At 41.6% G+C, this 21,690-nt stretch overlaps 1 protein-coding gene across 2 annotated transcripts in view; it reads left to right on the top strand.

Annotated features, from left to right (window-relative positions):
• Positions 1–21,690, top strand: part of LOC119494928 (Kv channel-interacting protein 1) — a 48,813-nt gene that overhangs the window by 4,034 nt on the left and 23,089 nt on the right. The window contains exon 1 of one of the 2 annotated variants that reach the window (XM_037781164.1): positions 10,817–11,477. The exons of the other annotated variant lie outside the window; for it this stretch is intronic. Coding sequence (XP_037637092.1) covers positions 11,417–11,477 — 61 coding nt within the window. The 5' untranslated portion in view covers positions 10,817–11,416. Of the gene's footprint in view, positions 1–10,816; positions 11,478–21,690 lie in introns of those variants that run through there. 2 annotated transcript variants of the gene reach the window in all.

The following is a 21,690-nucleotide window of genomic DNA, read 5'->3' as shown; positions in this document are numbered from 1 at the left end:
AAATATGATGTTTGCCAAAGTACCCACTGTTAATTAAAGTCTCTGAAACTCAGACTTATTTTAAAACAGCAAAGATCATGTATATGGTTAAAAACAAATGACTAATTAATCCAAATGTAAGTGAAGTCAATATGATTTCAGAGGAATCTGCACATGCTGGAGAAGAAAGGGGTCAGGACTAATGAAAAAATAACAAAAAAACATTGTATTTCAGTTAAAGGGGTGAATTATGGAACACTTTTAAATAGTAAGGAACCTAAAATGTGCAGCACACAAATTTTGAAAAATAATTTAATGGACAATATAAAAATGTATAAGACATATAAGACTTATTAGCATTAATATGGTAGTGTTAGTGTAAAATGTTGTCTATTTTTTACTTTAAATAGGTTGTGTAATGTGAAAGGTTCTACTGATTTGTTGGCAGTAATTTGACATTTTTGTTTTTCTTTTATCCTAAATTTCTATTTCAACAATCATGTTGAAAATTAATCGGGTTGTTCTTCTTAGACACTACATTATAATTTAGCTCCCTGTTTCATTGTAGCTAGAGCCATTTATCTTGTGTGTTTCCCGTCAGTCTCTAGTACAAACTATGTATTAAAGCTAAAAATATCAGTAAATAATCTTAAAACACACCCACATAGCTGAATGTGATTTGTTTGCTTCACAGAAATCTCAGGCAGAGTTTCCAGACCTCCTTTAAGCTCTGCTCACTTCCTCTAGCTCCAGGCTGATTAGACCAAATCCCTCTCATCACTTTGGTTTTCCTCTTCGTTCATCTCTGACTGTCTGTCACTTTCTGCTCTGCCTTGGCCCTAAATGTCTCCTCAGCTTCCTGTCATCTCTGAAAACCCTGTAAACATCCTGTCAAGCCATGCCAGGCTGTAAACAACCTGCATGATGTCACTTATCCTATCCATGCAGCCTGCCCTCGGGAGCCTGCCTGCATACAAATCCAACCTGCTTGGATGCAGAGCAGTGTGCAGTGTGGTGGTCTGGAGGGCAAATGGGCTGGCACCTGAGGGCAGCTATTAGCAAACAAAACCGTCTTTGGCAAACCACCGAAAATACAAATTAATTTCTTCTTTTCTTCAGCCAGAGAAAGGCAAGGAAGCCTCCAGCTACCTGATATTAGTTTAAATACAGCTCATGGCCTGTAATGCATCCCCATTGTCTGTTTTACCACCTCACACTATTTCATGAAGCAAAAATGTTGTAAAAAAAAATTGAAATCTACTTAAAGGAACAGTGTGTAACATTTTGGGGGATCTATTGGCAGAAATGGAATACAATATTAATAAGTATGTTTTCTTTAGTGTATAATCACCTGGAAATAAGAATGGTTGTGTTTTTGTTGCTTTAGAATGACCCGTTTATATCTACATACAGAGCGGGTCATCTTCATAGAGTCCGCCATGTTTCTACAGTAGCCCAGAAGGGACAAATAGTACTGTTAACTTTTCCTGCATAGGCCGGAGTCGATAACGTTACTCACTCCGGCGTTAACCCTCGTCAACCCACTGGGCCACCGGGAAACAAGACACAGGAAACCTCTGTTTTGATGATCTTGTCTTGATGATCTTGCAGCCTTTATTTCTACACAAACTGCATCTTCCACTGAACATTCATTTGATATTCTCTGAGCTAAACTAACTCTGTCTTATGCTCCACTAGTTCACACATTCGCCGCCACTCTCTGTCTTGCTTCACCACTCACTTCCCACATACACACACTCACTCTACGCACTGGCTCTGCTATTCTCCAAATGACTTACGCAACTCTTACAACAACTGGCTCTAGATAGGGCCATTCACATTTTTGCAACGGCCACTGTAGTTCTCCTACACGCTTGGCACACAGGAGAGGTTTCAATCTGCAACCTCACCACTAGATGTCACTAATTTCTACACACTTCCTTTAAACGTTTTCCACATTTATCCCCGGAGGTTCTTTGGTAATCAGAAACAAACTCCCTTAAGAGGAACAAAACAAAGAACTTAAAATGTGCTGACTCCTCTCAGTCTTCAAGGCACCCTTGTGTTGGGAATAAGAGGAATATGCAATCTTAATCATCCTTCTCCTCCTTGTGTCTGTTTACCTGCTCGACTGGAAGAGCTCATTTACAAAAGGGAAGGAAAATGTGGCTCAATATCTGGGTATTAAAGTTCCAGTGTGTAGTATCTGGTGGTATCTAGCGGTGAGTTGACCAACAACCAACTGAAGCCTCTCCCATGTGCCAAGCATGTTGGAGAGCCACTGTGGTCGCAGCCAAAATGCAAATGTCCCTCTATAGAGCCATTTAGAGCAGAGCCAGTGTGTGTATGTGGGAAGTGAGTGGTGATGCAAGAGAGAGAGAGAGCGGCGGCGACGGAGCGAGTAACGTTATCAACTCCGGCCCAAGCAGGAAAAGTTAACAGTGTTTGGTTTGTCTGTTCTGGGCTACTGTTGATGAGATGGCGGTGCAACATGGCGGACTCCGTGGAGAGGACCTGCTCCCTATGTAGATATAAACGGCTCGTTCTAATGTAACAAAAACACAACGATTCTTATTATCAGGTGATTATAAACTAAAGAAAGCATACTTATTAATATTATATTCCATTTCTGCCAATAGATCCCCCTACATGTTACACACTGGTTCTTTAACTTCACTAATTATCATTTAAAATATCTTATTTAAATGTCAAAGCTGATATACATTTTGGACCAAATCTCTTTCCTTCTTATTTGTGAGTTTTTCTCAGACTGCCCAGCAGAGGGCGTCAGATTCCTCCTCCTTATTTTTCTCCATTACTGTAATCATTGTCAGGGCAGATCAGAACAAAAGTGAAGTTGAGTCTTAACCAAATGAAGCATTAAATATTCAGCGTCTCAAAGTGCTCGCTGATGAAGCAGCTCTTCCTCTGATGGTTGATGGTTGATGAATGATGACGGACACTGAGGTGGACCAGCGTCGGCCACGAGGACTCAGATCCGAAGTGTTCGTCATAAGTGCTTAATGAAACATTCAGCAGCTGCTCTTTTTTTTGTCTCATTAGATATTCACTTCAGGTCCTCCTCTCTTTGAGTCGGGGGGACTTGGCTGCACTTTTGTATTCAGAGAAGAGAACGGTTGAAAGTAGGGTGGATGAGTAAATGAGAACAAAGAGCAGGGAAGAAGAGTGTGGGTGTGTGTGCATGATGGTACTCTTTGCACATATGTGAGTAAGCACATGTGTATATCTTTGTACACACAAGCTTTGATGTGCATAGTAGTGTGTGTGCTTTTCCCTCTCTGCACCTGTGTGTGCTGCTGCTTAGCTCCAAAATGCTGTCACATCCTTTTTAATGTGCCATAGGGGACACGGTGGATGTTTAATACAAAATGTAATGCATAATAATTCATATAGAAGAGGCTCTCAGGGGAGGAGACACCATTCTCGCCCCCCGGCGCTGTAATCAATCCCTTAACTGCATACAATTAACACCTCCATCACTCTCCTCTGCTGAGGGGGGGGAGAGTCAATGGAGGTGTTTGTATTCAGGACACAGAAACCAATAAGACTTAGCTGCGGTTCACAAAAATGTAAATTGCATTTTCATTTGCACTTTTGAAAACTTACACCACTGGTGTGTCACATGTGTGCGTCCAGGAATAGTAGTGACAGGGCTGGAGTACAGTAGCACCCACAGGCAAGGTGATGCTGTCTGTTAAACATTTATGGCACAAAGAAAACCCAGTAAATATTTCAAGCTAAGCTGAAAAATTCTTCTTCTTACTGGTTTATCTTCTGTGCAAGTTCATCTCAAGCTGACCGGGTTTTTAAAGAGCTCCGCGAAATGTGTCATCTGTGTATCGACCAGAGGGAGTGGGTTATACGGAGGCCGCAAAGTGGAGTTTTTCACATCTTGACAGGTGACATAAAGTATGTGGGCGGCGTACAGCAGTGAATCTTCCTGAGAGATTTAATGTGGGACAGTAAAACAGCAGCCGTGGACAGGGCCTTGAGGAGAGAAATAGACTGTTGTCGAGAAAGCTCAAAACAGTGCAGACTCACCCATGCGGGTCTCTGTTCTTTCAAATATAGGCTGACATTGCTACCAGTGAGCAGTCTGTCAGGACTGGGCACCTTGTTTTGAATCAGTTTAGGTCAGCTCCCCCAAATTATTGTGTGAAAAAGCAGATTTTCTCTCTCTTTTGTATGCAGCCACACACCGTTTTGGTTTAATTTATCCAGGTGTTGATACATCTGTCTCTGAGATTTCTGCCATGGTGAAGGTGAACGGCATTTCGTTGACGGTGCTTATTGAAAAATTGTATTCAACGAGGGGCTTAAGAGTTTACTGCCATGCCTGCAGCTCTGTGAGGCTGCACCTAGGCACAGCAGTGCTTTGCTGACATCAGCATGCTCACATGCTCATAATGACAATGATAACATGCTGATGGTTTGCAGGTATAATTTTTAGCATAATCACCATCTTATTTTAGCGTGTTAGCATTATAATTAGCACTAAAGTACGCCTAGTACAGCAAAAAAAATTAATCAGCAACACATCTACCTTTTACTCAAGATCATTTACAGACATCATTTGTCTGCTGATCATTTTCATTATTAATTAACCTGCTTATTATTTTCTTTATTACTTGATTAAATGTTTGGTCACAAATATCTGAAAAATAAAAAAATATGTAAAAAAAAATTTGCTCAGGGGCAGCAAAGACAAGCTGTAAACAACACTGTCATATCATGTTAGAGACACTTTTGTTTTTTGTTTGGGTAAATGGTCAAAATAATATGGCCACCAAGCGGTGACCTCTGTAGACTATAGAAAACTATAGGACTACAAATCCCACGGTGCTCCAGCCGATTCATAAAGTCAGGTGTGGGCAATTTGTGGTTGAAGACGCCGACAAGAGACAGTTCTCAACCGTTAATGTTTACTGTTTAATGTAAAGACGATCAAAGTTTGCTTATCAGTTTATTTTTTGATTGTTGTAAAAGCCTATTTTCTTTGTTGAATGTGTTTTAGAACAACCATGTTTTATTTTCGATTAACAGCATGAGCCATTCAACATCAAGCCAGTCTGACAAACCAAACAAGTCGACCACCACCGTGACTAAAACAAGCCAAATAACTTGAAAGATAACATGTTGGAAATGTCTGCATGTACAAGACATCTAAAGTGGATTTTAGAAAGTAATAAGAAGAAGTTGTGACAAAATATTGCAAAATGTATTAGTGAGTATTTAGTGTGGTAAATTATCCCACATTATAGAATATCTTGCCACAGATCTTTTTTCTGCAATAATCCAAAATCCAATAGAAAATCCCATTGTTTTTTGTCGAGGTAACCAGGGCGATGCTAACTTCTGGGTTGGCCTACAAAAATATGTCATCACTGCACCACTCAGTTGTGCATGCTTCATACCCCATAGCTCCCATAGCTCCCATAGGGTGTCCCAGCCTTCATTTTAATAGCCTTGGCCATAGTGGGATTTGTAATTTAGCGCCTCGGAGGTTAGCCGTGAGTTGCCATGGTTACACTGATTGAAAGTGAGCCAGCTTTGTGTTACCGGAAAACCTGAGTAACAGTAAGCTTGATGGCTGGAAAACCCATCTGGCTTCTTGGTGGTCCAACAGTCACACCTTTTAGCTCGTTTAGGTCTCTAAATTGGTTTGTGAATCAAAATTGTTGAAGATTAATTTTCTTGGATTGGCTAACCAATTAACCAACTAATCATTTCAGCTCTATACCGAAGAAATAGTCCCAATAGCCCTGTTGATTTTTTTCATTTTCAATGTTTTAGCAGCACAACAAAGCCATTCCATTCACCTCCATTGTACTGGTTTTACAGCAGGACTCTGAAAACGTGGATAAACAAAACCAAGACTAGCCGCATGGCTTGACACTAATAGAAGTAATTTATTTTTTGTAATTTGGGTGAAATGATCCTTCAAGTGATGACGATATGTATCACGATTTGTAGCACCATGTCATTCTAGAGAGAAAATGGCTGTGTGTTAACTCACTCTCTGCACATTGTCTGCGGTCAGGCCTCGTTGCACATCTCGGACACTAAGTTTGTAGTCTATGTGGCGGCTGATCTTAGCGGCGTTACACCTCATTCTGTCTGTCAGGATGGTTGAGCTTGTCTCCTCCACTCCTCACTCCAGTAAATCAATCTGTTTGTTCTGATTACTCAGACGAGACCGAGCCCGTTTGAGCCAGTTAGTGGCCAGGTGCAGTTTCCCCTCCTTGTTCAGTCCTCCATCTCTCCCTCTGTTCTGTCCTGCCATCTTGTTTCTGTCATTTTCTACTCCCTCGCTCCCTCATTCCATCTACTCTCTCCCTCCTCACCTATCTCCCCTCCATCAACTTTGTCCTCCCAATTCTCTGCTCTAATTCGCTTCTCCCATTTCACTCCCTAACCTCCTGCCATCTATCTTACCTTCCAAATCCTCCACTCTCATCGTCTCTCTCTCTCTTCTCCTGCCTTCCTACAGTTATTACCCTCCTGTCTCACTCCCTTTTTCCTTCCCTCCCAATCCTCTCCTTGCATTGCCTTAATCTCTGCTATTCTGTGTGGTCATCATGACAGTTTCCATCCAGCCTTCGTCTGATAAGACCGGGCAGCAACTGACCAGCCAATTTATTATTCACTTCCTGCTCTCCACATTTCCTCTTCTTGTCAACACCTTCTTTCTCTGCGGTCAAATGCTTTCCACCTTTCCCCCCTTCTTACTACGCCACTGTCTAACCCCATCCTTTTCTTTCCCAACTCTCCATCCATTCATCCAGGCAGCCTTCTCAATCTAGTAAAAGGTCCATTGTGTAATGGTTAATAAATGATGAGAGCGAGGTGGGCTGGCACTCAGAATGATCCACAGCTCCTCGGACAGGACTGTGCAGCAGCACAGACGATGTCAGGCTTAATGTCTTGGAAGAGTTTGGCGCTCGGCCTAATGTGATGAACCTGTTGCTGTTCAGTGTTATTGCACTGCGAGTGCAGATCTGCAAAGCTATTTTGGTTTCCTTGTTTAAACCACTTACTGTAAACGTTAATGCCTCAATTACTTTGTCTGTGTGTGTGTGTTTAACAGCAGGATATCCTTGGAAATGATTACAGTAATTATTGGTGAAGATGTCTGGATATATGTGATAAACTAACCTAAGGTTCTTTTACTCGCATTGTTGGTAACATTTCATTTTACAGGTCCGCAAATTTCATGGTAATTAGATGATAATTAACAAATAACCTATTTTAAATTTCTTTGGAATAACTGCCAAATTACCCCAATATTCACCTCAAAATGTATCAAAAATTACTTAATTATAAACATTATTTAATAATTATATTCCGCTATTTCCCAGTAGCTGGTAATTTATTCAATACATTTCCAGGAAAAGAATGCAAATTTAATTGATAAGCTTTATTTCCAAATAGATGATAATAAGCAAATAACTTATTTGAAATTTCTTAAAAAAAGCTACCAGGTTACGTGTAATTTATTAATTATAGGTAAACAGAGAGTGATCAGTATACTTCCAGTTGCTAAGCTAACATAATCTTGAGTTTAGTCAGTTCGCAGCAGGTCAGCTGAATATGTGAAAATGGGAAATTTGTCTACAGACAAAATTCCGCATATATGAAGAGAAAAAAAAATTCTATAATAAATGAATGATGATTAAATATTTACCTGGGATTAAACAACAGAACAGCCCTTTCAAGGAAATCCCTTTGGAAATCAAACTTCAAAGAAAGAAAAACGGCACTGTTGTGGCCTCACTGTAGGAGTTATGACTCATGTCCATAGGGAGCAGAGGAGGAAGTTGTGATGGAGATCAGGGTGGCTGGATGGATTGTAGACGTTGTCTCTGTCTGACGGTCTCTGACTTTTAATGTGAATATCCTCCTTGATCTTTCTCGCCCCGTCCACTGACTCCTGGTCGATGATTTTGACCCCTTTCCAATTGATGTTGTGACCTCTTTTGGTCTGATGTTCACAGAAAGCTGATGTCGTCTGTTTCCAATGCTCTTTCATCCCCAGGGTTACTTCTCGTTTTTCCACATAGCTCTGTGCACGTATGCGAGTCGACCAGAATTTCATTCATTCCTATGGAAACTTCTGTGATCTTTGATGTGTTTGCAAAACTACTCCTTCTGTTTTTTGTTTAGTTCGTAATTTGCCTCGAGTACGTTGAAAAATTAGAACTTTTGTGGCATATTACTGACAGACCGTATGCACTGTGTGCATATTATCAAATTAATAACTGATTGATGAATGTAATATATATTAATATTAATAATATTTTTTTCCATGTGAAAAGTTCGATGGCATATTTAGCAGTTTTGTGAAATATTTTGTGTAAAGACGTATGAACCACAATGCATGAACTCTATATGTTACAGCTAGCATGCTACCAATGTTAACTAACATGCTGTCGAACATGTATGTACAAATGTGACTCATCTCCACTGGAGGGCGAAAAACAGACAAAATTAAATTCTCTCCCATATCTGCGATGGTGTTTCAATCCATCCGTAAAGAGATGCATTTCCTTGCGTTGAACACTAGGGGCCTGTAATCCATTTACTCAGCCTGTTCTCATTCCCAGGGCGTTAAACACAGAGGCTTTGTCACGGCCCAACGGCGTTCGGTTCTGCCGCACACGGCACCCTTTAGCGCCAGTATGAATCGTATCGGGCGTTCCATTAACTATAATGTAAACCTATCCGCGGCAACAGTAAATGCTCCGAGAAAGTGCCACCGGGAGTGTGGTGACGTAGATTAAAGAGCGAAAAGACACACTAAAGGCGGACGTGAGGGGAGATGGAAGGGTCCAACTAACACAAGACTTTCATCCAGGAGACCGCTGTTTGTGTTCCGTGCGTCACGTTACAATCAGCTGTTCGCTCGTGTCCCATAACGTCCAGTTTAAGCCCAACTATGTTGTTCTTTCCTAAACCTAACTATAGTAGTTTTGTTGCCTAAACCTAAAGTAACGCCAAGGGTAACTATAGTGGTTCTGATGCAGAAAATAAAGCGACGCCAAGGGGTGTTACAAAACAGCAGTATGTGACGAGTTGGGATGAGAACGTGATGGTATACTATACGGATTTACGGACAGAAAACAAAACTGTGTGGAAACGAGGCGTTACCCGGGGTCCTTGCCGTTTCACCGATGTAGTGTCTACAACAGTGAATCTTTATGGTGTAAGCAGAGCTCCCACTTATAACCACTCAGAGTTCTGTATTTTGGTCAGCTCCATTCCCCAAGTTCAAAAATTAATGTCCTTCATCAAACAGTAGGTCGAAAGTTTTTGCTTTTAGACAACTTTGCAGAGACTGAAGACAACAGCCTGCTCTTTTATCTTTTCCACTGTGTTTTTTTTTGGTTTATCCAGAGGATTTCCAACGTGTTTGAGGCTTTCTCTCCACTAGTCGTGTACGTAACCCCCCCACTGAAGTTAAACATCATCACTACAGCAAATCACGCTCCCTTATCTTGTGTGCTCAGCCGAGCTTTCAGCATTTAATCAGCGTGTCTGCGTGTCGCCGCTGTTGTGTGTATTTAAGAAAACCTGTTTCTCTCTGTTGATATATTGCCACTCTTACTCGTGGGTGTTTGTATGTGTGCGTCTGTGCTGAATGATGATGTGTTTGTTATTGTTTGATTTTGATTAGAGGCTGCCTCTATCTGCAGAGCTAGAGAAGGAGAAAGAGGAGGTGTGTCGGGGCTCTTGCATACCCCAAAAATGTCTCTTACCATTACCCTGATGTGCTCCTTTTTCTCACTTTCTTTGTCTATCTTCTCGTCTTAGATTTCTTCCTCTCCTTCACTCTCTCTTGTTGTTACTCTGCATTGATCCTCAGCGTGCAGCCACTAGCTTTTAATGAATGCCACGGCCTAATGGCTTTATCATTGGCCTTGATGGCCTCAGCTCAGCCACGGCGATGGCTTGGCCGTAAATTGTTTTCGTAACTAAAGCCACGTGAGGAATCTCAATAGGGGGCTGCAGTCGATGCCGTCGGTGCAGGGTGTTACATGGAAGGCAGCGAGGGGTTAAGCGTGACTGACAGGGGAGTACATGTGTGAGGTGGACTGTCTTCGTGGTGGACCGGCGTCATTCCCCTGCTCGTATTGTCATTGGAGAGGGTGTGCGTGGCCTCGTTGTGTATCTGCGTGATGGATTCATCAGCAGACATCGAGAGCCAAAACATGTCTGGTGCAGCGTAGCGTGACATATGCGAGGCGGTGTTTCTGCAAATGTAGCGGTGTCAGATGTACAAGGCTTTGTACGTGACCCACCCGCTAGCGGAATAATTACTCACACACACACACACATATGCAGACACACATGCAGACACACACCACCTGTCAGACTGGTGCATGTAGAGATAAAGCAGCAAATACACTCCCCACAGTCAGACCGTTTGCCTGCTGAATAGCAAAGCGGGATGGATCAGTCTAGCCCTCCCTTATCTCCCCTCACCTCTTGCACTCTTCATCCCTCTCTATCTCTCTTTTTCACCCCCCACCCCCACCTTCCCTCCCACCCTCCCCCGCCCATTTGTGAATCCTCCTAATTTGTCTCTGTCTCTTCCTCCTCTTCTCCTTCCCTTTTCTGCTCTTCCTCCTCGTAATTTTCTCATTCCTTCCCTCTCTCCCTTGAGTCTTGTCCTACCCCCCCTTTCCCTCTCCTCTCTGTCTCTGTCTTTTCCTGTGCAACAGTGTGCAATCCCTCTTTCCCCACCAGACAGACAAAGAGAGCGACTGAGACGAATAGTAGGGGAAGAGGGAGCGGGGAGAAGCAGAGACAGAGAGAGAGGCAGATACATAAAGAGACACAGAGGAATTGATGGAATGACAGTTTGGTGGCGGGGGACACACAGAGAGAGAGAGAGAGAGAGACACAGAGGAAGAGAGAGAAAGGAAGAGGAGGGAGGGTCTGCATGGTAGAGAGAGAGAGATAGAGAGGATGTAAATAGGCAGCTTCGGTGACAGCGTAGACAAAGGTAGCTTCAGAGTGCGCCCGCTATTTCATTCACACACTCTCTCTCTCTCTCACACACACAGACACACATACTCTCTCTCTCTCTCTCTCTCTTTCTCTCTCTCTCTCTTTCTCACCCACTCACTCAGTCACTCACAGACACTCGCACATACCCTGGAGCAGAAGCAGCAGAGCAGCGTGGGTGTGAGGCAGCATGAGAAGTGATATCTGTACTTACTTCTACACATACAGCTGGCTGATGGACTAACTTGATTACAACACACATACACCTACTATACGCACACTCACTAGCACACTTTGATTGTAAGCAGGCGCACACACACACGCACGCACGCACGCACGCACGCACACACACACACACACACACACACACACACAAGCACACACAACCTGTCTCTAGCCAGAAGTCAACATGGGTCTTGTGATGGGAACCTTTTCCATGCAACAAGGCAAGCAGGTGAATTACCTCAAAGGTAAGAATTATTTTTTTTTTTTTTAAATGATTACATTTCTGGATGTGTGTGTGTGTGTGTGTGTGTTCACATGCATGGGGCTGTCATATGAGAGGAGCACCTGTCATGTTGCGTGTTTGTGCCTTAGTGACGGAGTCATGTTTGCTCTCAGAGTCATGAATATTGCACAAGAAGTGCATTATGGGAATGAGCTGAACGTACTGTATACTGAGCAGCGATGTAAAGTTGGCAATTATGATGCAATCGTCAGGCCATCTGTCCTGTGGATTTAGGGATATACGTGTGTGTGTATGTGTGTGTGTGTGTCCTTGTGTGTGTGCAGCCGTGCCATTGGGTATGTCTATAAAAGGTGATGGTATTCACCCCTGTCCAACCCCTCTCCAACTCAACCTGCTTCCTGTCTGCCCTGTCACTGTTTGACAGGAGGAAACTGGCACTGACACTTAACGCATGCTAATGCGTGTGTGTGGTCATAGATATAAATAAGTGTGTGGAGCTTTGTCCATAAAAATATTTATGGACAAAACTCCCTCTTGAAATGTAGGAGTGTGCAAGGGGGGGGGGGCATACATTTTGTGTATATTGTGTGGTGGCTGTGGCAGCGGTTTGTGTGTGTGTGTGTGTGTGTGTGTGTGTGTGTGTGCACAGTAAATCAGTGTGGTGTAATCCGTCAGCCTTTGGCCGTGGTCTGTCCCGCGTCTGTTGACCTCAAACCTGATGGTTATCACCAGCAGACACAGAGCTGCATCCCACAGACTGAAGAGACAGAAAACAGGAGTCAGATCATGTTTCACCGCCACTGCCACATGCAGATATCCCCAATGGTATCATGTAAAACAGGCTGTGTGTTAAAGACGCTGTGACAAAAACTGTGGAGGCGATGTAAGTGATGTAAATTATGGGCTGTGAATCTCTCACAGCTGTCTGTATTTTTCTGTGTTATACCTGTCAAACAATACAGTCAGACCACGCATAGTATTGGAAATAGCTTTAAAAACACTTCAGAGACCCTATAAATGATTATGAAATACAGGCACATATAGCTTCCTGCGTGGGTTGTTTATTTAAATTCCCGACCTGCGCCTCATCTCATTGCATGGCAACAGCTCTCAGCGGATACTTCAGATCTGTGCTGAGCAGATACTTGAGGCACATCTTCAAGGTGGAGCCTAAAATATGAAACCTATAGAGAGATTACTGAGACAACAGAGAAAACGTGGCAGCTCTGTTGTCCTCTAACCCATTTATTATTATTACAAAGCAACGGATATGTATTTTTAGCCCACTTTACGCGGGAAAAGCTCTACTCTAGTTAGGGTAACCTCTAAATACGCTTTGAAGTTTGTTTTTTTAGGATATGAGGAAGAGGCCATTATGAGTAAAAGTGGGAGTGAAAAATTGAGAAAAGTTGAGGAGAGGAGGTGAGGCTGCTCCTCAGGGGGCTGCAGTGTGAGTGTTAGTGAATGTGTGCGTGTGTGTGTGTGTGTGCGTGTGTGTGTGTGTGTGTGTGTGTGTGTGTGTGTTTCACCATCTGCTGCTGTGTTATAAAAAGTGTCCTAATGAAAGCAGGGCAGGATTCATTTTGCATGGAAGGTTGGCCCATCCTTGATCACCACCCAATGCGAGGCAACGGCCAGCTGAGAAAAAAGTTAACTTGCTGAAATTGCAGAACTTTTCAGGTTAAAAAAAAAAAACATATAGAAAATACAGTCTAATATAATACAGACCTTTTGCCAGGCAGAGGCGGGATAATCTCATGAATCTGATGACTTCAGATGTGACCAGACAAAATCAAAAAGACTTGCATTGTGACGTGACTTCAGTTGGGCTTTACCCTTACAAATCCTGACTCGGAGTGAGTCGATATCCTCCCGGTACGCAAAGAAAAAAAATTGACAGCACATGACAAGGGAATATCACTATGGGATGATACACATTGTATTAAGAACCTGATCTCATGGGAGGCATACTGTATAAAGAGCACGGCATTTTAAGGACATCCTGCGTGTTACGATAACGCATTTTAGGCTTTTTGCATGTCATTTAACCCCACATTGTTACCGTGAAATGGTCTTGGTTATGTTTAGGCAACAAAACTATGGTAACGGACGCAGTTTAGGCAACAAAACCACTTAGTTACGTTTAGGAAAAACATCACTTTTGGGCTTAAAATAGCTACCTAAACTAAGTAAAATACATACGGAAGTAAGTACGGAAAACACGTCTAACGTAACTTCAAAATGACTCGACAAGACTTTGGGACATGAACACCAGTCTTCTTGAAAGTCCTGTGTTTGTTGGACCCATCCACCTCTACATCACTAGCTCTGAGCGTAGCATATATCACGCGGATGGGTTTGCATTGCAGTCAGTACAGACTACATGGTGTATACATGACATGCCAAAAGCAACAAAGGCGCTGTTATTGCATACAAAATGACTTACAAATTACCGTGTCATTCATACAGCATTTGGAGAGACCGGGCTGGTATTAAAGCTATGACAAGGGGTCCTTAGTAGACGATGCTTTATTCTAAGGGGGCACGGGTCAAAAATGTTGAGAACGTTTGTTTCAGAATGACGGTATGCAGCGTAGACCTTGGATTTCATCCTCTGGCCAGGGCCGTACGCAGGGTTTTAGAAATACCGAGGTCCAAATCTTGACAAGCTCAGGTTTTGGATGTCGATATTTCTAAAATGGGGTATTTCAGTCATGCCGATGTGTAAATATAGGCATTTTAAGATGTTTGGACTGCAAAAATTGGATAATAATAGCTTTTAAAACCATGTCAGTGGGCAGTTGCATAAATGATCTGTCAAGCAGTAATATACGAGAATCTGGTTAAATGGTGCAACGGATGATCCACACAACAATCTGGAAATACAGACGAGGCTAAAATGATCACGAAAAATCTGAAAATTGATAATGTTTAATATGAGAGGAATAGCAGTACCTATGGAGAGGGCAGTGTTTTGTCAGGTTTCTATTTAGACTGACTGAAATGACATGAATTAGCCTACATGAATGTTGATTTGTTGACAATACATCATCACATGTATTGTTACACAATAATTATATTACAGGAGGTGTTTTTGTTGTTGTTAAATTGAGCCTATAGGTCCCACTGTAATTACCCAAGAACATGTGTGTGGTAATGACATTGTTTGAATTGGATGAGGTCAGTTTTTGTTTGTGTTGAACAGCACAGGGACATCATGCTAATTATATCCTGGGCACAGTGGGTCTTTCTTTTTCTCTCCGTCTCCTCATCTTGTGCTGTATCTCTTCCTTTCCCGAAGCCGTGCTTTGATTATGGAGTCTTTTCATTTTCATCTGTCTCAGTGAAGAATGTAAACACTGCGTCAATTGATATTTATGCAAATGTTACCGGCCTTTGCTGGATAATCTTGCAGTGAAAATAAAAATATACAGCGGTACCTCATTTTAACATGAATTTCAACACAAACTGAATTAAAAGAAAAGGTTTATCAGTCCATCATTTGATGGATGGAATTAACGTTGGCTGGCTAGTTAATTCACTCAAGTGAAACTAACTAGCATCATGATGGATGGCCACTGTTTCACATAGCGCGACTGCACAGGAGTCAGGTGGATGAATGGTATTGAACTACCGGCAGTCCACCAGTAAAACTCTCTAGTTACCTGTATCACGCTTCTCATGGATTCAGCTTCCTGTCCAGCTTCCTCAAGTTGTTGACATAATCAAAGAACCACAGTGTTGAGTAAAGTCTTTGTAGTAACGACAAGATCATCCACTTCATCACCCATTCAGGCGGCTACCTCCGGATCTGAAAAGTGAAGCCAATGTGGAAGTGCCTTAAACTTGCATTCTTTCTAATAGCCAGCAGGGGGCGACTCCTCTGGTTGCAAAAAGAAGTCTGATTGTATAGAAGTCTATGAGAAAATGACCCTACTTCTCACTAGATTTATTACCTCAGTAAACATTGTAAACCAGCCCAGTTGCACAGCAGTTCATTAAATAGTCACAAAATTTAATGTATTGATTTGTGTACATAGACACGGATTTTCTTTTTTTTCCCGAAATGATCAGCATGAAATCAATTCGTATGTAATCCATGTAGTGAACCGGGAAGTATAAAGAGCGGTGAACGCTGCATAGGGAGGAGGTCGTGTTGGATGGATGGGTCAAAAAACACCGGACTTTCACCTAGGAGATTAGCGTTTGTGTCCCGTGTGAAACCAGAGGTAAGCGTTGATTTATTTGTCACATGATTTCAGTATTATAGTTACGGCACTTCTGGAGTTATTTTAACCCAGACTATGATCTTTTCCTAAATCCAACTAAGTAGTTTTGTTGCCTAAGCCTCATCAAGTCGATCTTTTCCTAAACTTAACCAAGTAGTTTTATTTTGAAAAGACTGGAGCAGAAATTGACTCGTGCATCACATGTTGCTGGACATTTGTAGGAAAAAGCACAAAAAATACATCGTTGAAAGTTGAGCATCACGAAAAAAGGAATATTTGTGTTTATGTACACAAATCAAATAGATAAAATTTTGTGACTATTTCAGGAAGTGCCGTGAGACTGTATTGTGTAAACATGAGTTTATGGTCTCAATCACTATAGTTTCAAGTCTTCTTCAATACAGCATGATGTTCATTTAGTAAATTATGGTCCCATTTAGAGTCAAATAGACCATAAAGCAGGGGATGCTTTGGGGCGTGGCTACCTTGTGATTGACAGATAGACTTTAACCCTTTCACAGTGTGTTTTCAGTTCATGAATGTTAATAGTAACATTTTGGTCGCCTAACAATGTTGTATTCAGCATTCGATTGTACTTAGCTCCACCCTCTCGTGATATATATATCTCGTTCTCTGGTTGCAAAAAAATAAAACGGCCAAAATGCCAAAACTCAAGGCTTCAAAACGGCAGTCCACAAACCAATGGGTGATGTCACGTTGACTATGTCCACTTCTGCCCCCACCCACAAGCAAAGACAGTGATCAGATGAGCAAATCTTTGCTGCACCAATGTAAAGTTGTTTTAGGGTAATTATTTCATGACTTTTATTTTATGCACCTCGTAAAGAATACTGAGGTCTGGACCTCGGTGACCTCAAGTGGCTCTGGAGGTAGAGCAGGTTGGCTCTTAATGGCAAAGTTGTTGATTCAAAGTATCCTTGAGCAAGACACTAAATCCCAGTTGCGCTCCATATCCACGCCTGTGCCATGCATGGTGAATGCTAAGCACTCTGTAGTGCTTTGGTATAAAAGCTATAAACAAATGCCGTCCCTTTACAGTCCTATTCGGAGCCTTTTATAGTGATGAATTGACTGAAATGAATTCAAGAGAGTAGCTTCACAAACTGAAGCAGTTGTTTTTGTTTTTACTAAATGAAGCCAAACCGATGCCGTGGCCTACATAAAGTCATAGCTTTCCCACTAGAGAGGCTAGAGGCAGAGAGATTAGTCAGTGTCTGGACCAGCTCCTATAAGGCCATGGGTTGGTGTTAAGGAATTCATCTATATGTATCTGAAAAGAAATACATCCACTGTCAAGGTACACAAACTACTCTGCTCCTATGAAATATGTCCCAGCGTGTATGTTATAAACTACAAAACCTGCACCTTGCCGACACATTCATCTCGCTGTCTGTTCGCTCCATTTGTTTTTGCCTCTGCTTTCATTTCTCTGCACTCTCTCGCTCTGTCAAGTGAATTTTCACCCTCTCTCTCTTTGTCTTGCTCGCTCTCACCTCATTTCACCTCCTCATTTTGTCTTTTATGTGTTCCTCCCTTCAAGTTTTTCTCTTCGGGTTCCCGAGCCTCTCTCTTCTTGATCTATGGCTATTCGTCTGCCTTTGCAGTTTATCTCAGGCTATTCTGTCTCTCCATCTGTCTCGTTCGCTCTCTCGAACCCTCACATCTCTTTGTGTTCTATGTTTTTGCCCAGAAGATAGCCTTGTCCAACTCTAAGATCACTCCAACTGCTTTCATGTAGAGTTTTAGTTTGGGGGGCCGGCAGAATATATGTAAATATATGTGGGTTTGTGCATGAGTGAGTGTCTGCGGGTCTTCTCTGTTTGGTTTAATGTTTCCGTCTACTGCACGGCTAAAGAGCTGAGAGGAGAAGGAGCCCTGTTTCTTTAATAGGCTTTGCAGTTTCCACCCTTCTCTCTCAACCCTGCACATCAAAAGAAGTGCACCAAAAGGGCCAATTAGGACAGCAAAAGAGCTTCATTAGGCACATGGCAACATGAAAACGTGTTTCTGGCTAATCCCATGCCCGAAGCATGTGTGTGTGTGTTAGTGCGTAATGATGGAATTGTGATATTACAACCTCATATCTCATATTTCTTTGCGGATTTTCACAGCAAGCATCCGCTTCCATTTTTTTTTTTTTTAAATCTGCCCGTCATTTGAGATCCTCTGTCAGTGTTTGATCTTTCAGTGTTGCAAATTAAACCCACGTTGGAGCATTTCATTAAATAATAAATCAATATACTGTATAAATAAAGATACTTAATTTGCATAATATTTTGCAGGCAAATTCTCTGCTCAGTTCTTCAAAGATAAACAACATTTTCCGTGCAATTTATCTCCGTAGACAGCTCAGCCCTGTGCTTGCCTACGGGCCTTTGTAACGCTGGAGCCAATGAGAGAAATTCAGATGATGAATATAGATAGCTACTTAGCTCTGACTATATGGTCAGGCCTGTATGCACAGTTATGACAGCAGTGACGCACATCACTTGAACTAAATTAATGTGACAGCTGTAAAGGGACTCATATAGAGGAAACTGTAGATGTTGCCAAAGTAGCATTTTACACCACACGCTGTACGATGAACTGAAATCTCAGTGAGTTTGAATTCAAATCAATAATGTTCTCTTTTCAGCAGGTACTGGATATTAAGAGTAAACAAGCTGTTTATTGAGCATATACTGTAGTTGGTGCAGCCCGTTTGCAGGAAAAGTTGTATGAATGACAGGATAATGAGCAAGGCATTTAGCGTCTAATGACAATGCCTTTCTTGCTATTGGCATGTCATTTGTATGCCATGCATTCTGTACTGACTGCAGTGTCAACGTATCCGTATAAATATGCTACGGTAAGAGTTTGTGACGCAGAATAAAAAGTGAGAAAACCAACTGCGGACGTTACCTTATTTTTGTTGCATGGCGTACAAATGTAATGTCGTGCTATTTATGCGCCTTCCCGTGTGACCGGGTTGAGTTAGTATAGTTCTAGTTATCCACTGAGTAAAACAAAAGAGGAAGTGCAACATAAATCAAAAAACACACTTTTGCTTCACATTGTTATGTTGTTTTTGTCTAAATTTCATATTTCAATTGTATTTATTTAGCTTACATTCCCATACCAACCTGTACCGTATCCATGTGATATAAACACGAGGGGAAGGAAGTTATGCAAACAAAACAAATTAGTCATCTACATGTTCATTACACTAATTAAACCCTACAGGAGCGGTTTCATGCCTAAAAAAAAAATCTATTTTTTAACTTTTAAATGGGGCAGCAGAGGAACAGAAAATAACTAATCCTCTATTGTCACACATTGTTTTTGTTTTTGTTTTTTAAATTCTTAACGAACAAGCTATTACTGAGGGGACCACGTTACACAGCTGGTTCTCATTCCCAGGACGTCATATACAGACGCTTTGGCCCCGCCGTCTGTGTGTGATGACACTGCACATGGCACCTTTTTGCGGCGGCAGGAGATGCACTGGGCTTTCCATTAACTACAATGTAAACACTCTGGGAAAGTGCTGTGGTGACACACAGGGCAGTCTGGAGGGGAGGTGGATGGTTCAAACAAATACAAGACTTTCAGCCAAGAGACCGCTGTTTATGTCCCGTGCGTTACGTTTCACTTTCACTTTACAATCAGCTGATCGTTCGTTAAGTCACATTTTCACTGTAAAATTTTAGTAATTTTAAGCCCAACCATGTTGTTTTTTCCTAAACCTAACTAAGTGGTTTTGTTGCCTAAACCTAAGCAAGTGTTTTTGTTTAATTCACAACATTAAGCATGTGTTTACTGCGATGATGATGAGATGAGAACGTGTTGTGTAAACTGATTAACTGAATGTCTTTTGGACAGATGGTCGGATAAAACAACCTATTTTAACCTAGGAAATTATAATGGTGATTGCCCATTAGTGAAAAATGGGCACAATAAAACTAAATTAACAAATAAAATTGAAAATGTACAAAAAGATTACAAACAATAAGTGACAAGTTGGGATGAGAACGTGTTGCGCGTCGCCAAGTAAATCTACACCTCTGAGTTTGGTTTGTGACCTCTGAGAAATAAATATCTGTTGCAGTGTGAAGGAAGGACAGAGGAAAGATGAACAGCTTCAATTATCCGCTAGATAAAAAAAACGAAAAAGTGAATGGGTGAGAAAAAACAAGCAGGGTAATTTATCATCACTGACATTCAGTGTGTAGTGTCAGTGTGTTTGTTTCACTGCGCCGCTGTTTGTGTTACAGAACAATATGACACCGGAAGTAACACAGTAGACGGAAAATAATATGTGTGTGTGTGTGTGTGTGATGTTGCTGTAAATAATACATGATGCATCCCTGTGTCCCTATAAGCATCAGGTCAGTGACTCATGGTTCACAGTTATGTCATACGCTTGGTAGATATCATATTCATCTCTACATGTGTTAAAACAAAGCAACAAAGAAAACTAAGTTTGCAAGTTTACAATTTGACACTGTTTTACAGTTGTTGCTCTGCAAGTCTGCAGCTAGACAATTAATTGTGTGATTATTTTTGTCTGGGTGTTAATTTTCCCTAAAACATGATGTGTGACAATTGAAAGGCCATGCAGAAATTCTTTGTTTGATTTTGTCATTATTTAGTCTTATTGCACATTTACGATTTCATTTGTTACTTTAGTTTCGGTCCAAAAAACATTCAATTGGCTATAATATTTGGCAAGAAAAGCTTCAAATCCTCACATCTGAGAAGCTGGAACCAGTGAAACGTTTGGCACTTTGGCTTAAAAATGTTAGAAACAATTTATCAATTATGTAAATATTCAACAATTAATGTTCTGTCGCTTGACTAATGGATTAACAGACTAATTGTTTCAACCCTACTGGACTGTATATTTAAGCCATAGCTCACGACAGGCCGTGGTATGTTGTGATTATATCACAGCTAAGGGGCGTTGTTCGGCCTGAAACAAAACATTATAAAACGGTCATCAAGTATTCAATGTGTTATAGACACATCCCAATTTCAATAGTTTTTTTATCAATAAATAATAATGTTCACAATCAAATAGGCCCTCTCGTCTGCACATACTGAGGTGATTGCTAGAACGGTGGTTGCTATGGACCGTACAACAACAGGCTAGCGTTATATTGATTTCATTATTTGGCTATTTATTTACATTATCGTATTTTGCCATATATTGTGCAATCACTGACAAACTGTCCAGCGTCAGCAGAATGACTTTGATAACTCTTTTATACTAGGCTCGCCTTTTCTTGTTAGCTGCAGGTTGTTTGACGTGGTGAGGATGTTGCTCCACTTTCTCCGGTCTTTGAGTTTCGGTTGCCAATCCATTTTCGGCCATAATCTCTCACGTGTCAAGACCCGCATCAGATAGTTTCTGAATCGTGTTGCTGCGGATGCACTATGTAGACCTATTTCTGTTGTGTTCTTGCTTGCTCGTTTATTCTGGGAAACATTGTTGTGGACCCTCCTCTTTACGTAGCGCTGCATGTCGTTTAGCAGGTGGTTCTTTTTCTGGAGATGGGCACAGCTCGATCCATTCCTCCATAGACGTTAACCTTAAATGTTTCCATGTTGTAGCGTGCTAACTTTACTTTGTAGCTGTAACCTCTTCCGTGTTGGAAGTGGAAGTGATTCCCCCGTGACCCCGTCGCTAAGCAACCATGAGTCTAATGTTTTTTTCTCAGACGCGGAGTGAAGTTGCAATGGTTAGACGCGTCATAGCAGTGGTATGTGGGTATTATATCACGGCTATGAACCAATCAGATTGCTTGATTTGAACTGAAACTACCCGATGCTGTTGGAACTCAGCCACTTCAGTGACTGAATGCCACTCTGAGTTCTTTCTGTTGCTCTTTCAATCCTGCAGGAAAAACCTCTTTCAACAACCTATTGAATCAGGCAGAGTGTTTTGCTGCTGCTCCCTCCCTCTGCCAGTATGTGTGTGTGTGT

Source organism: Sebastes umbrosus, chromosome 9, assembly GCF_015220745.1.
Source record: "Sebastes umbrosus isolate fSebUmb1 chromosome 9, fSebUmb1.pri, whole genome shotgun sequence".
NCBI lineage: Eukaryota > Metazoa > Chordata > Actinopteri > Perciformes > Sebastidae > Sebastes > Sebastes umbrosus.
This window is presented reverse-complemented; position numbering and strand designations above follow the sequence as displayed.